This window comes from Podarcis liolepis, assembly GCF_965112155.1.
Source record: "Podarcis liolepis genome assembly, chromosome: 3".
NCBI classification, from domain to species: Eukaryota; Metazoa; Chordata; class Lepidosauria; order Squamata; family Lacertidae; genus Podarcis; species Podarcis liolepis.
Window position 1 is genome coordinate 36,667,620 of NC_139557.1, and position 17,232 is coordinate 36,684,851.

At 40.6% G+C, this 17,232-nt stretch overlaps 1 protein-coding gene across 7 annotated transcripts in view; it reads right to left on the reverse strand.

Moving 5' to 3' along the window:
- Positions 1–17,232, reverse strand: part of EYS (eyes shut homolog) — a 471,327-nt gene that overhangs the window by 278,398 nt on the left and 175,697 nt on the right. For all 7 annotated transcript variants that reach the window (XM_083495822.1, XM_083495824.1, XM_083495825.1 and 4 more), the window contains one exon: positions 996–1,120. In XM_083495822.1, the coding sequence (XP_083351948.1) occupies positions 996–1,120 (125 nt within the window). The remainder of the gene's footprint in view (positions 1–995; positions 1,121–17,232) is intronic.

Below are 17,232 nucleotides of genomic sequence, written 5' to 3' on the forward strand. Positions count from 1 at the left end.
TAGGGGCAGTTCCATTCAACTGGTGTGTGTGCACTGCACCAGGTGATCGATTGTGTGGGGTGGGGTTTACCTGTCCTCCCCCCAATATTTTATTCAAGTTGGCACCCCTGACATACCTTGTTACAGATTCCTCACATCCCAAGTGTGCTGCATAAATAAGGGTCAATTGCTGCCTATAGGCATACGGCCATGGAAGGCCAGAATCCAACAAGCTGCCTTAGACATGACTTTTGATCGGCAGATCCCTTGTGCTATTTCAATATGCTATTGAAAGCCCCCCTCAGTTTTGTAAGTTGCTTGCCTTACAGTGGTTCAGAAGCCCTTTGAATTGGCAGAACTAATTGTGCAGTTATTTGCAATCCAGCCAAGCTGAAGACACAAGGAAGTGAAAGGAGAGAGGAAGCACATGACGCCAGGGATGTTCTAAACAAGGGTATTAATCTTAAGGCACATGTTTATTTAGTTGCATTTATTTTCAGAAAGCCACTACTCCCCCCCCACCTGATTATATGTTTGAGGGCCAGAAGACTGTCTGAAACGATCCCATTAGATGTGTCCAGTTCCAAGAACTGTCTTAACTCAAAGTGCAAACAATTTGTTCCACCATTTTCTTTCACAGTAATGTTTAATCATTCTGTTTAAACCATGGAACAATTAACCACTTTAAAATGCAAATTAAAACACCCCGTTCTACCTTTGGACTTCAGACAATATTTTAAGTGCATTCAGTGGCTTCCCTTGAAAAGTGTCTATTTTGATCAAGAGGTTACATCAGTTTGCACCTCAGAATCACTCTGGAAGCAAGACAATGGAGTTTCCGCATGCATTACTTTCTGTTTACAGAAAAGCATTAGCTCCAGAGCTTAATTTCCAGTATGTGCTGCTTTATCTTGGTATGTAAAAAAAGAATGTTCTTTGCATTCAAAAGTCCTTCAGGAATTAAATCCTTTATGACACGAAAATGCTTTAATTCAAAATATCATTTCAGTGGTTACCTTCCTGACATCTGCAGAAGTATCCATTAATAAGGTCTTCACAGACGGCGCCATGCTGGCATGGTGATGAGCTGCACTCATTAATGTCTGCTTCACAAAACTGACCAGAGAATCCATCCAGGCATCTAAAGATTTAATAAATTCCATAGTACAATATAAACATAGTGCAGTATAGGACAGTTGGGTTTTTTTTCTTGAATAAATATTTTATTTATATATTTTTGACACATTCAATCTTAGTGTAGACTACTTTTTGTTAGATAACCACCACCTATTATGTTATTTGTGCATTCACATTGTTCATCCTAGAGAGGACCAACCTTGGCCCAGAAACCACTCTTATGGGCTGCCAAGTTGCACTGTGGAAAACCTCTTCCCCTTTCATGACCACATGACACTTGCTTTTAAGATCCATTTCAGTCTACTTTACAACACAACATTGTGGCAGAAAACAATCTGACGGCCTACACAAATTATTGTAACCTGGGGGTTGATGGATTTTTTTGCTGGACTATTGATTTTGTGGGACTTCTCAACCGCTTTCCATGTTTTCAGGCATCAAGTTCTTCTGGGATGTCTTGATGGATTCAGAGCATTACTTTGTGATGGTTCCACTTCCGTGAGATGAGATGGGGTATGCTCAGTAGGCAGAGATCTTGGCCAGGTGACCCACACAGGAGGCAGGCAGATGCAGCTTCCTCAGGCGGCAGAACCCCAAGAGGAGGCACCTTCACAGGAACTCTGCCCACTGAGATCTCATGGTATCTTGTTGTACCCCACCATTGCTGTTTTGTGGGTGCTGCGGCATGATCCAGGTAAAGGAGGCTTGGGGGGGGCAGGGCTTTGGCAACAGCAGGGCAGCACCTTCCTATTTCACCTCAGATGGCAAAATGGGATTGGGCTGCCCCTGCCAGAAATTCCATAGCTTCTGATTCTTCCCAGGAGATGTGCTGTGTGGGGCTCACCAGATTGCACTGTCCAACTCACAGTGTTTAATATTTATATGAAACTTGGAAAAACCATCCATTTATTTGCAGTGAGATGCCATAAGAATCCCTCTTATCTTTCTTTTTTCAGCAAATCCAGGTACACGCACAGCAGCTTTATCTCCCACTTCAGTTGGAGATTTTAAAGGGCAGTGCCTGGTGTCCAATATAAGAGGTAGGTAGGAATTCAGCTTCCGAGTATATTTGCTTTGGAACACTGTCAGATGAAATTGCCGCTCTAACAGTTGCACTGCCAGTGAGTTTAGAATGATCATTAAAAAATGAAAGGAAATGCAAGTGTGCATTTAATTGACCTTAGCATGTACTATAGCAAGAACACTCCTGCCAGAGTAGAACGGCAGTTTAAGAAGGTTGGTGATTCAAAGTACAGGTATCTTTGAAGAAAACCCACAAAACAGCAGATTTAACAGGGAACACGGCGACAGATTTTAAGTTTATTTCCAAAGTCTTTTTTAGTCAATAATGTGCTTATAACATAAGTTTCCATCTCTACTGATAAAACACCAACCTGAAAGCTATAGATCTTATGGCCATAGTCGTTATTTGCTCCCCAAATCAGGCTGAGAATGAAAGCAAAGAGTCTCTTCCCCAGCTGTAGGGCAGCTTCATATGTTCATATATCCAGAGGTTATCGACAAAGCTTACCTGTCTTCTGGTTGAACAACTCCCTTCAGTCTTATATTGGGCCTGCGACTCTCCAAATGTCAAACTATCTCCCCCCGATCCAATTCTAATCCATATCCTGCTGTAGCCCATTGTTCTTTGTCTCTGTTTCTCACCTGTACCCTTTTCTCATCTCCTTTCATCTCTCTGGTGACATTTCACAGCTTATGAATAATTTGTATAACTGCCAGGTTGAAGGCTACCATCTCAAAAACACTCTTCCTCAAATGCAGGAGTTTGCTGAGGTTATTCAGGAGCAATTAACAGCAATTGAAGTTACTGAGACCATGCCTGCACCAAAACGTTTACCTGTTTGCTAAGCACGTTCTGTCTAGATAAATGGGCAGGGACCTATTACTACGTTTGCTTGGGATTCCAATTTGTCTGAATGCATCTTAATCCTCAAGAGTAAGAAAATGGTTGGAAGAATATTTTTTCTCCCTCTAATAATTAGGGCTCTGAAGAGAGTAACAAATCAAAATGAAAGACGTCGCTTCCAAGTTCCCGTGAAATAAGATAGCCCAGTGAAAAGTTCTTTTGACATTCGTCCTGATTTCCTCCCCATTCAAATCTGCATTTTCTGTGCAGAATAAATCTTGTTAACTACTCCACTCTAACAGGCCAGTTCTGTCACTGGAAATTTATATTGGGGTGGCTATACATTATTAACAAGCTATGAAAAGTCACAGGCGAAATGTCATGGCAGCTGAGATATAGCAGCACCTTGGGATTCATATTGCAAACAGTTTAGTTTTAATCATCTTGGACCACGAGGTTCCTTGACATTTGAGGGGCAACTTTTTCCTTTTTAACTTCAACTGGAGTCAGACCTCTATTATCTCAGCCATAATTTTCAGTCTCGGCAGTGATAGAATGTTTTACCTCCTAAATTAAAAATGTGGAAAAAAATCGATCTATCACAGACCTTATCGTTCGTTTAATCAATGCTCACATGCAGGCTTAAAGAAGTAGAGCAAGGTCAGCTGATAATTCTAGCACCTGCAGGACGATTCAGTGCAATGTGTGACCACTATTACATGAATGCCACTGGCTGAACTATACTAAAGAGAGAGGACAAATCTTGATTTATTTCTTATTAGAGGAGGGGGAAATGTGGGTGGGCTTTGTAACTGAGAGTGATACTGCAATCCCATCCTACAATCACCTCTGTTATATCACCAAATATAAATCTAATGTGCTAAATTAATGTACAAATATAATCACATTTTTCTAATAAGAAGCATTTTCTTCTTCTTCTTCATTTTTTTGCAGTTCAGAGGCATGACACAGCTGGTAGAAATCCACCATGCCAATCCGGCTATTCAAAGGGATCACATTAACTATCTGAGCCACATTCAGTGCAAAGTGTGACCATTATTATATGAAGGCCACTGGCTGAACTATACAAAAGAGAGAGGACATCTCTTGATGTATTTCTTTTTAAAAGGGGGAGAGGAGTGGACTTCATAATTGAGAGTGATACTGCAATCCCATCCTATGAACACCTCCATTATATCACCCAAGTATCAAGCTATAGTGCTAAATTAATGTACAAATATAACAATCTTTTGTGTGTGAGCACGCACACACACGCGCGCGCGCGCGCGCACACACACACACACACACACACACACAGAGCAGTACAGAGACAAGTCATAGCTGGTAGAAATAGGTTGGCTGTTCAAAGAATTGCACTACTAACAGGCAAAATAAATGAAGCAAGTGCTTTTTCCTTAGCTAAATAATAAAAAGGAGCATTGTTCTTGAATATAAGAATGCAGTAGATGTTTGAAATCCCAGCTCCATCAAACATGCATCTGACAAGCTGAAAGCTCTTTCATGCTTTCAGCAGTTACACAGAAATGTTTCAAGTCTGGGGTTTTCTTTCAGCGCTTTTGATTTCTTTCAAACCTGCCTAATTTTTTTTGTTACCTTTTTATTCTCTTATTATTCTTTATATCCAGCCACAGACTAATTGCCAACTTCCTTTTAATATAGAAATCAGATTGTGAGCTCCATTATAAAGGAGTAGTCCTTTTATCAGGATGTACAAAGCTTTCCATATTGCAAGGAACCTCAAAGACTTAGTCTAATAGCATCTCGCGCAAGGAATTTAAGCCTGTTGTCTGTTGCTTCCATTCCATGCCTGCTTTGCAAGATTATTGCATATATTCTTATATATATTTACAGTGCATGTTTCTTCCCATTGCAATTCCACTGAGTGGTTCAAAAAAGAGAGAATTGGGTCTCCTGAACAATCCCTGGTACATGGTGCAAGATTATGTGAATTCATTCACAACATTTTCCATTACCATTTGCTTCCAACAGAACATACACTAGAAGGGCAAGTATCTGCCCCAAGTATTTATGCTAACGACACTCTTAAAATGATAATCATCACAATAAAATTGTCCTTTGAAGTACAAGGAGCTGAGGAGATCTAATTCTCAAAGTACAACCCTGAAACTTGGCCAATAATATGACACGTTATATAAGGTTGACATTTGGGGAAATGTAAACCTTAGCCTGCTGCCAGCCTTCACCTTCTCAGCCAAATGAACCAAGTGGAAGGATGCCTGGGAGCTTGCTGACAATTTGAAAAAAAAGAAAAAGATTCTGTGAAGTGCTTTCCTTAGGATTCTTCCCCTTAACTTCACAACTTGCGCTGGTTTGTAACAGCCTAGGTTCCTCTCTCCCACGCTTAAGTCCCAATTTCTGTATTGACATGCTAGGTTAATGTTAATATGAAGTGTAATTTTATCATAGTTCTCATAATTACTGCCACTCACTAAAGCAAAGGACTAATCAATCACATCTTTATTACAGTCAAAGACCAGCATAACAATGGACTAAGGAAGAGGTTTGGTTGACAAGAGATCATAGGATAGCCCCCTACAGCTGTTGAGCCACCAAGGAAAACACAGCTTGGTGTCCATGTATTGTGGCTTATAGGATACTTGAAAACTCTCTTTTTTGTATAAGCCACAGCAGGAAGCAGCAGTACAAGATTAATCAAGCCCCAGGCAGACGAGAATCCATTACTTGGTTGACTTGGATGCCATATGATGTGATTTACACAACAGTTTCCTAAGATCACCAAGGAGATTCCCTAAGATTTCCAATGAGAGGCTTCTACATGCTTTAAACAGAGTATAAATATGCCTTGAAAAGTCGAATGATCATTTGGAATTAGCAATTCTATGAGACCTCAACACAAACTGAGATGACAGAAATATCAGATGTTTTATTGGACAATATCTCATGCCCTGAATAAGAAGACACTGAAAAGATCCAGGTGACTTCAATAGGGTATTTTACTAGTGCAGTTGTCCAAAGTTTCTCTGCTAACCCATGTGGTTAGCACTTCAAGGGGATATGTCATCAGTGTGCACTGTGGAGGAGAGAGCCAACTATGTGGACAGCCATCTATTGTTGTTGTTGTTTAGTCGTTTAGTCGTGTCCGACTCTTCGTGACCCCATGGACCAGAGCACGCCAGGCACTCCTGTCTTCCACTGCCTCCCACAGTTTGGTCAGACTCATGTTTGTAGCTTCGAGAACACTGTCCAACCATCTCGTCCTCTGTCGTCCCCTTCTTCTTGTGCCCTCAATCTTTCCCAACATCAGGATCTTTTCCAGGGAGTCCTCTTCTCTTCTCATGAGGTGGCCAAAGTATTGGAGCCTCAGCTTCAGGATCTGTCCCTCCAGTGAGCACTCAGGGCTGATTTCCTTAAGAATGGATACGTTTGATCTTCTTGCAGTCCATGGGACTCTCAAGAGTCTCCTCCAGCACCATAATTCAAAAGCATCAATTCTTCGGCAATCAGCCTTCTTTATGGTCCAGCTCTCACTTCCATACATCACTACTGGGGAAACCATGGTTTTAACTATACGGACCTTTGTTGGCAAGGTGATGTCTCTGCTTTTTAAGATGCTGTCTAGGTTTGCCATCGCCTTTCTCCCAAGGAGCAGGCGTCTTTTAATTTCATGACTGCTGTCACCATCTGCAGTGATCATGGAGCCCAAGAAAGTAAAATCTCTCACTGCCTCCATTTCTTCCCCTTCTATTTGCCAGGAGGTGATGGGCCCAGTGGCCATGATCTTCGTTTTTTTGATGTTGAGCTTCAGACCATATTTTGCACTCTCCTCTTTCACCCTCATTAAAAAGTTCTTTAATTCCTCCTCACTTTCTGCCATCAAGGTTGTGTCATCTGCATATCTGAGGTTGTTGATATTTCTTCCGGCGATCTTAATTCCGGCTTGGGATTCATCCAGCCCAGCCTTTCGCATGATGAATTCTTCATATAAGTTAAATAAGCAGGGAGACAATATACAGCCTTGCCGTACTCCTTTCCCAATTTTGAACCAATCAGTTGTTCCATATCCAGTTCTAACTGTAGCTTCTTGTCTCACATAGAGATTTTTCAGGAGACAGATGAGGTGATCAGGCACTCCCATTTCTTTAAGAACTTGCCATAGTTTGCTGTCGTCGACACAGTCAAAGGCTTTTGCATAGTCAATGAAGCAGAAGTAGATGTCTTTCTGGAACTCTCTAGCTTTCTCCATAATCCAGCGCATGTTTGCAATTTGGTCTCTGGTTCCTCTGCCCCTTCGATATCCAGCTTGCACTTCTGGGAGTTCTCGGTCCACATACTGCTTAAACCTGCCTTGTAGAATTTTAAGCATAACCTTAAAAGTATCTGAAGAAGTGTGCATGCACACGAAAGCTCATACCAAGAACTAACTTAGTTGGTCTTTAAGGTGCTACTGGAAGGAATTTTTTTATTTTAAGCATAACCTTGCTAGCGTGCGAAATGAGTGCAATTGTGCGGTAGTTGGAGCATTCTTTGGCACTGCCCTTCTTTGGCATTGGGATGTAGACTGATCTTCTCCAATCTTCTGGCCACTGCTGAGTTTTCCAAATTTGCTGGCATATTGAGTGTAGCACCTTAACAGCATCATCTTTTAAAATTTTAAATAGTTCAGCTGGAATATCACCACTTCCACTGGCCTTGTTATTAGCAGTGCTTTCTAAGGCCCATTTGACTTCACTCTCCAGGATGTCTGGCTCAAGGTCAGCAATCACACTACCTGGGGTATACGAGACATCCATTTCTTTCTGGTATAGTTCCTCTGTGTATTCTTGCCACCTCTTCTTCTGCTTCTGTTAGGTCCTTTCCACTTTTGTCTTTTATTATGGAAATCTTTGTACGAAATGTTCCTTTCATATCTCCAATTTTCTTGAACAGGTCTCTGGTTTTTCCCATTCTATTGTTTTCCTCTATTTCTTTGCATTGCTTGTTTAAGAAGGCCTTCTTGTCTCTCCTTGCTATTTTTTCGAAATCTGCATTCAATTTCCTGTATCTTTCACTATCTCCCTCGCATTTTGCTTGCCTTCTCTCCCCCGCTATTTGTAAGGCCTTGTTGGACAGCCACTTTGCTTTCTTGCATTTCCTTTTCATTGGGATGGCTTTCGTTGCTGCCTCCTGTATAATGTTGCGAGCCTCCATCCATAGTTCTTCAGGCACTCTGTCCACCAAATCTAAATCCTTAAACCTGTTCCTCACTTCCACTGTGTATAAGGATTTGACTTAGATTGTATCTTACCGGCCCAGTGGTTTTTCCTACTTTCTTCAGTTTAAGCTTGAATTTTGCTATAAGAGGATGATGATCTTAGCCACAGTCAGCTCCAGGTCTTGTTTTTGCAGACTGTATAGAGCTTCTCCATCTTTGGCTGCAGAGAATATAATCAATCTGATTTTGATGCTGCCCATCTGGTGATGTCCATGTGTAGAGTCGTCTCTTGTGTTGTTGGAAAAGAGTGTTTGTGATGACCAGCTTGTTCTCTTGGCAGAACTTAGCCTTTGCCCTGCTTCGTTTTGAACCCCAAGGCCAAACTTGCCAGTTGTTCCTTTTATCACTTGACTCCCTACTTTAGCATTCCAATCCCCTATAATGAGAAGAACATCATTCTTTGGTGTCACTTCTATAAGGTGTTGTAAGTCTTCATAGAATTGGTCAATTTCAGTTTCTTCAGCACCAGTGGTTGGTGCATAAACTTGGATTACTGTGATGTTAAAAGGTCTGCTTTGGATTCGTATCGAGATCATTCTATCATTTTTAAGATTGCATCCCAGTACAGCTTTCGCCACTCTTTTGTTGACTATGAGGGCCACTCCATTTCTTTTATGGGATTCTTGCCCACAGTAGTAGATGTGATGGTAATACAAACTGAATTCGCCCATTCCTGTCCATTTTAGTTCACTGATGCCCAGGATGTCAATATTTATTCTTGCCATCTCATTTTTGACCACATCCAACTTACCAAGGTTCATGGTTCTTACATTCCAGGTTCCTATGCAATATTTTTCTTTACAGCATTGGACTTTCCTTTCGCTTCCAGGAATATCCGCAATTGAGTGTCCTTTCGGCTTTGGCCCAGCCGCTCCATCAGCTCTGAATCTACTTGTACTTGTCCTCCGCTCTTCCTCAGTAGCATGTTGGACGCCTTCCGACCTGAGGGGCTCATCTTCCAGCGTCATAACTTTTATATGCCTGTTGTCTTTGTCCATGGAGTTTTCTTGGCAGGGATACTGGAGTGGCTTGCCGGTTCCTGCTCCAGGTGGATCACGTTTGGTCAAAACTCTCCACTATGACCTGTCCATCTTGGGTGGCCCTGCATGGCATAGCTCATAGCTTCTCTGAGTTATTCAAGCCCCTTCACCACGGCAAGGCAGTGATCCATGAAGGGGACAGCCATCTATAATACTACCCTAAAAATTAGCACTTAGGGCTTATCCACACTTCCTCTTGTCATACTGTATTCGCCAGGGGGAAACTGCTCTTTAGTGCTCAACTGGAGCAAACAACAATCAGGTTTTCTGTGGACTGCAGTTTGTTCCAACTTAGAGCTGAAGAGCAGATTTTCCCTGGAAAAGGAGTGGGGCAAGGAGAAAACTGCTTGCACCTATGGGAGAAGCAGAAGTGTGGACGAGCCCTTACTCTGTATGCCCCAGAAGAAATAGCAAGTCCACACACACTTCCTCCCCTGAACTGAAGTAAGAAAACCTGTGAGCAAGCCTTTAATCATTTCTTGACTATGTGAAATAGGTAGCAGAAGCAGCAGCAGCAGTAGCAGCAGCAGCAGCAAGGTATCCCAAATGCAAAAATAATGCAGGTGATCACCTGGACTGGATTCATACCATAATGGTCACATTTTATCCTGTTGAAATAAGTAGGAATAAAGTTAGTGATGCTCCAACCCAATATTTTCATTCATGCCAATGAAGTGCAGCAGTGTGTGTCAGAGTATATTATACATTGTCACAGAAGATGATATGCTATCTCTCTCAGAGAAACCATTTGGGAGCACAGTATTGTCTTGTGTTGGCCCTGATCACCAAACATCTTATATTTGGGGCCTCATGAGGACCAATATATTTTCTAGCATCAAATTCTTATTGTTTTCACAAATCCCGCTCTCTCCACACACAATTTCTATTGCTCCTGTATCCCTTTCTTTATTGTTGTCATGCAATCCTTAGTTTATGAAAGTGTTTCATTAGGCTTTCAAGTATCGCCTTTTTTTCCAGACAAATAAAAACACACTTGCTCTTTTTTATTCAATAAAAAACTTACTTTTTGTCTCAGTAGTCTGAAACAGCAGTGTCATCTATCTTTGTTCCTTCTGAAAGCCTTCTGTAATTAATTCCCACCAAGTATTAACTCACATGAACTACAAACATCCCCTCCACTGGGTAAAATACCAATCCCTTTGCAGGGGAAGAATCTACCTTGAAAGGAGGTATGGAAGGCTTCCTTCATGTCTGCAAACTTATAAAACTGAAATCCATGTTTACTCTTTAAAGAACCAACTTTTCAGAGGTTCCAGTTGCTCCCATTTGAATTTTATGCCTGGTTTTGAATACTTCAGTCTCTCTCACTTCTCCCCCCATGAAGAACATTAACTAGTGTTTTCGACAGAGAAATCTAGGCTTTATTCATATAAAACTTTTTCTATGGACTTCGGATAGGGTTGGCATTCGAAGAATCTGAGATGGTGAACAAATCTGGTGTTAAGTTGACTGAAAGAAATCCAATATTGAATGTAATGCCATCTTTAATTATTTATTTAACTCATGCTGTTTAACTCATATAGCTGAGCTTCAGGAAATGAGTTAAATAATTTGTTTAGGTATTAAGAGACATCTTGAAATATTGTGAGTTAAAAGCTCACTGTGGTTAATTATTATCTCTGTATTGGAACTGTAGCACTGTGATTTGATGTTAAGATAAAAAAAGTTGAGGCCATGTTACTGTGTTTTGGTCTTGCAGCTCCTACTGCTGTCTGTCTACAAGTTTTTAATTTTCTTTTTAAAAAAGAAAAATCACTGGAGGGGAAAAAAAGAAAGAAACCCAGCTACTACCCAATTTTCTCCCACTGGTTTAAAATAATCCTGGATTATTCCAAAATAATGAGAACTAACAAAATTCAGCATCATTGTATGTAGAGGCTCTTTCCACCGTCACGTGGGAGGGATATATACTTGATGTGATCCTAACTGACATAAATGCAGAGGCAATCAGAGGTAATAATTCATAACTCATTAATCTTGATATTTGTTACTAGGCCTAACACTGTACGTCTCACATCAGTGCCTTAAAGCACATTTGACAAACAATGCATGTCATTAATCAACATTAGAAAACAAGTTACAGCTGAATAAATACAAACATCTGCCTCCCCCTCCCCCGAAAGTTTTGCTTTGTTTTGTCAGTTTTAATGGGCACTCTAGCAATTGGCACAGGAGTAAAAACCCAGTTGTAATTGGCATAATTATCAGCAGTTATTTTCAGAGATCCTTTCCCCCATTTTATCATTGCCAAAAAGAAAAGCCTGCCTGGAAAGGGAAGCTATTTTTTTCTGCGAGAAAAAAACCCCTTGACTGGGTGGCATTTCTGACTTCAGTTGTGCAGTCAGAATGTAAAAGTTGCATAGCTGGCTAAGGACTCCCAGTTAATATTTAGAACCTACTTCCACTGGCAGCAGGAAACAATCCATCTGTGTCACTGCTCAGAAAACAACAGCAGCAAAAGTTCTTGTGAAAGACTTGACCTTTGAGACAGAGGGGCAGTTTGCATGCTTTGTAGCAAATTGATCCTCTGGTGTCTCCATAGATCAAGGATGCAGAACCTTACTAGCTTGGTGGGCTGGATTGTTATCTCCTCCACCCCACCCAGGCCCAGTTTGACAGGGGGTTGGAGCTGCTCACCTGTCAATCACCTAACATTATAGGGGTGTTCAAAAGCCCCTTTCAAAGCACCATTTTGTGCAGTGCTTTCAACGCTGATCGTCAGCTCTTGGGATGATTGTTGGATCTTCACAACCCCCACTGATAATTCAGGCTAAGGTAGACAACTCTGAGAGGGGCTTCTGTAGATGTCTTGAGACTCCCCTCTCAAAACATCATGCTGCCCTGCATTTTGAAATGGACTTTGCAGGCACCACCAATCAGCTGACAGCTACTTCCTACAAATACCCTTTTCACCAAGCCCTCCCCTTACCTGCCTCACACCTGACATTATGCATAATGCCAGGTATGGAGCAGGTGGATGTGACTTGGGTGAAATGGCCTTGTGGAAAAGTCTAATTAGGCCTACAGGCCAGAGGATTCCCCAACCCACCCCTAGCAGTAGATGGTCCATGTTGTGAGTTTTTCTACTTATCAAAACTTCCCTACCAAATAAAGCTGACACTATTGTGATTTGCCTCCGAATGATTTGTTGTCTGTGCAACATGCTCTGCTATTTTTCTTTTTACTGCTCTTATTGGTGTTTATCTTTATTTTCTGTTATTAAGTTAGTGTTTTAGTAATTTTACAATTGAAACTGGGATGCCTTTTTGATAATAATAAAGTGCAGACTATAAATATTTTAAATGCATGCCGCACGTACACATTCACACACACACTGCATGCAAAAGCTCCAGCACTTGTTAGCTCTGTGGTAAAAAAGAGAGGAAAAAGTCTGAATCTAGATTTTCTTATAAGCTAATAGAAGTCAAACTGAATACATATCATTTTGCACGTTCCTCTTCCACATTCCAATAAAGCCTGTGTTGCTATCTAGTTGAATGACAAGTATGACAAATTGCCATGGAGAAACTTGTAAATAGCAAGTCGTAATTCTTACTGAAATCTATACTATTTCGCATTGATGACAGGCTCTCCAGTGTAATTTTCCAGCATAATCATTTATGAATTATCAGTTATTAGCATAAGGAGAGCCTCTGATGACATTTTCATTGTTTTTCCTTTTGAAGCAATTCATCAAAAGGATTTTTTTTGTTTCGTTTTTGTAAATATGCTTTGGTTTGACGTTGCATTAGCCTATATTTCAGTTGAACTAAACCCAGCAAACTTCATTACAACACAGCTATTTGAGTGATCATTCAGCAGGAGGTACCTCAAGAATGTCTACGCACAAATGATAGGTCAACCTACTTATAATCCCCCACCAAGCGGTGAAGTAGGCAGTGGTTTTAGACATCATGGTGAAGCCAGGTAATACAACAACCAGCTTCTGTCAGACTATCTAGTTGTCCTTTGCACAGTTGGTGTCATTGCAGGGCAGTTAAGGGCACCCGCAAGACCATTTGAACAATGCAAGAATTCTCCTGTGCCTTAGGTAACAATGTATTTTTTATGGGCCGTTGCACACACTTGCTTGAACGAGTTCTCCATGGTGTGAAGGCATGTGTCTATTTGAGCACTCTACTCATGCCTGCAGTTCAACATAGGCTTCTGAACTGAAGCAGCTTCAGTAGTCCTGGTGGAATATATTATATATATATATATTCCTAGAAGTTGATGGAGGCAACTCTTCCCTCCTGGTATGCTTGGACCTTTGGTGTGTAGCTTTTTGTACAGCAGATCATGTCAATCTGTCAACCCCAGCGTGAACTGCTAGCAGTGAGTGTCAGGTCTGGGTCGTGAGTGCTTCTGTTCGTTCTTTCTTTTCCAGAACACACTCAAAGGTTCACTGTCAATGACATGCCCTTGGTTGTTTTGAGGGTTCTACTCCACAAGCCTCAGCTCAGCCCAGACTTTTCAAATCTCTCTGAGCCTTGGAGCTTTGAAGAAGAAGTTATCAGGTCTTCCTCATTCCATTCTGTTACTTTTGGGGAGATTTTTTTTCACATCCAAGTATTGCCTTACAACCTTCACTGATCTTCTGGAGGGTTGTTGGTTGTTGATTTTTTAGTTCTAAAGGAATTAAGATTTTGATGTGCAATATCCCTCTACACTAGGTAAAACAAAGTAGTTAGGCCAGGCTACATAATCTGTGATATACCACTTTTATGGCACCCACAAGGGCCTACAGAAATGTCTTGCTTGTACTACTTGGCTGGAACTGCAAGAAGATGATTGACAAAAATGGAACAGTAATCAGCGGCATGATTTGCAATGGACAGCCAACTGCACTCATGTTCAGGTACACATCACATGAAGAAGAATTGCCATCATATATCCTGGCATTTATCCTAAGTTTAAAAGGCTATAATGTAACTGAAATGTATTATAAATTTCAGCAGAAGCGTTATCCATATAATGGGGTTTAGGAGAGCTATGTTATATTAAGGGATGAATGAATGAATCTATTTATCATCTATCTATCTATTTCTAGTCTGCTCCTCTTTCACATGTGTTCACTCATAAGGCCATCACAATCCATTTCTGCATTTTAAAAAATCTGCAGGAATTTTTTTCCATTTAAACCCTATTTCAAATGTATTTTCCCCCAAACAACATCCATGCATTATTTGAGCCAAAAACTGTGAAGTTCAAAAGCTGGTGGATATCTAATTAATCATCTATACATTAGTCCTACAGGTACAGATAATGTCAGTTGCACTGGAATTCACTAATATAAAATTCCTCTAGCATTTTTACTTATATTCCAGTCCCAGATACATTTACTTGGAAGAAAGAGGAGCTGATTTCAAATGAATTTACTTCCAAGTAAGTATGCTAAGGATTAAGTCACCATTAACATGGTTATACTGCTCAGAAAGAGGAAACATACTCTGCAAGAGTAGGTCAAACAATTTCCCTTATAACTGAGCAGGGAAAAGAACAAATTGCTAACGTCAAAACACATGGAAATTTACAATTTATTTTTTTTAAAAAACTAGAGTAATTGTTAGCCTCCAAATATAAGTATATGTGAAGTTAAATGTCATGCCCTAAATATCCTGCAATATGAAATGTTATCCTGAAGCATATCATAAAAACTCATAAACTCAGGGCGGGCACTGGTGGCGGGGAGATAGTGATATTATTTTAAGTACCTTTTGCAGATAACCCATGAAAAAGAATCCCAGGCAGCAAAGCATTGCAGTGACTGGAGATATATAGAAGTCTGAATATCATCAAGTGGTTCTGAGACGGAAACTGATTCAATTGAGATAAACATTATGGAGTGTGATACTTTACTTGAAATCTGTGATCGTGCCAGCCAGTGCCCAAGACCAGGTCTTTTCAAAGGAAAACAAGTTATCCATTCAACCTTGGATTAGGGAACTGCAAATAAGGATTAAAAAAGGGGTGGGGGGGAGAGAGAGCACATTGAACTTCAGCTGACTCAATGAGCTTTTCTGTGAACTGATCTTTAAAAAGCATGAAAATATAGAGAGGGCATCATTTCAAATGCCTTATCTTTAATAACGAGTGTCAATGATTCCTTTGAGGGTGACAGGCAAAAGATCAGCCCTTCAACAGGGAGAGATATCAAAAACTTCTTCTAAAGTGTTTCATCAGGTATCTTAGCCTATGTGCAAGATATTGCTCTGTAGATATTCTGTAAAGGTTGGCTTGGCTCCCCCCAGGAAAAACCCCCACACCATTCAATCAGATTAATTCTTCAGAAAGAATGAATTTATATTTGAAGGCTGTATCTTCAAATTGGTGTGCAGACAAGTATAACACATACAGACTTTGTAGGAGTACGCACCCACAGACACAAACACATAAATATTGTGGGGTTGAGGTTGTCCTTCAAGAATTATTTAACGGTGAACAGAGACTTACAACTACTCTCTGTGTAAATAAATATGTAAATTTAGCAGCTAACATCCATAACAACCAGCCATTGTGCACATTATCCAGGCCTCAAGAGAATGTGTATATAATCCTTCCATGAAAAAAAGAGAGTTATGTACATTTTCCAGTCAATATACATACAGTGGTACCTCAGGTTAAGAACTTAATTCGTTCTGGAGGTCCGTTCTTAACCTGAAACTGTTCTTAACTTGAAGCACCACTTTAGCTAATGGGGCATCCCGCTGCCGCTGTGCTATTTCTGTTCTCATCCTGAAGCAAAGTTCTTAACCCGAGGTACTATTTCTGGGTTAGCGGAGTCTGTAACCTGAAGCGTCTGTAACCCGAGGTACCACTGTACTCTCCAAAAGGCCTTGGGGAATGTGCACATCTTTTCTGAATTTTGTACATTCTCCAACTGTTATGCGTAACCCCCAACAGGCCTTGAGAAATATGAATCTCTCTGGTACCCCATATGACTCTTATGCAAATGCCCTAAACTGTATGTGTTAATGTGGCTAATGTGTGCAACAATTGTCTATTGTGCATGCCCACCAGTTCTCATGGAGAATGTGTACATAATCCTTGCATGAAGATGGAATTGTGCACATTTCGCAGCCAATATACACCATCTCCAAAGGGCCTTGAAGAATGTGCGTATACTGACTATGTTTTATATATTATTCAGCCACCGGGCATAATCTCCAAGGGGCTTTGGGGAACGTGCATCATTCAACTGAATTCTGTGCATTCTTTGGCTAATAAGTGTAATGCTCAACAGGTTTATGGGACTGTGCATATCTGTACTGCATTTTATACATCCCCCAGCTAATATACACATTCTTCAATCTTTATACATAATCTCCTAGGAACTTTCCTTTTTTTAAATCTAAGTTCAGGAGTATGCAACCTATGCCTGCACTCCCCAGCAGTGTGAAGTATCTCTCTGGTCCCATGTACTACCATTTATTGCCCCGCCCACTGCTGGCAGATTAGCTTCAAGAGAAGTCATTGCTGTAATGGTCTGACCCAAATGAATGACAGCTTCCTATATACGATGCAACACTATCAGCATCATGCCCGCTACCGGTAATACAACATAATAAAGCTTTGAGCAATTTTGGATTATACGAACTTTACAGAATTTCAGTGGAAGAGGATTCTTTTTGAAGCAAGACATTGGTTTAGGGTGAAGACACCTGTCACTCTGGTTCTAATGATTTTATCAACATGGGAGATAGGAAATGAAATCGAAACAAACACTAGTTCCTTCTCTGCAGCGCTTGATTTATTTCTAAATGTAAAGCTTAAGCAGAAAAGTCATTTTATAAAAAAACAAAACAAAACAAAAACCAATTGGGGCAGTCTGAAAGAAGCAGGACATATTAATGTTGTCATTTTGACAGATATTTGGGCAGCATGCAAGAAAGTCAAAATATATTTTGACAAGAAAAAAATGATTTATCTGAAGA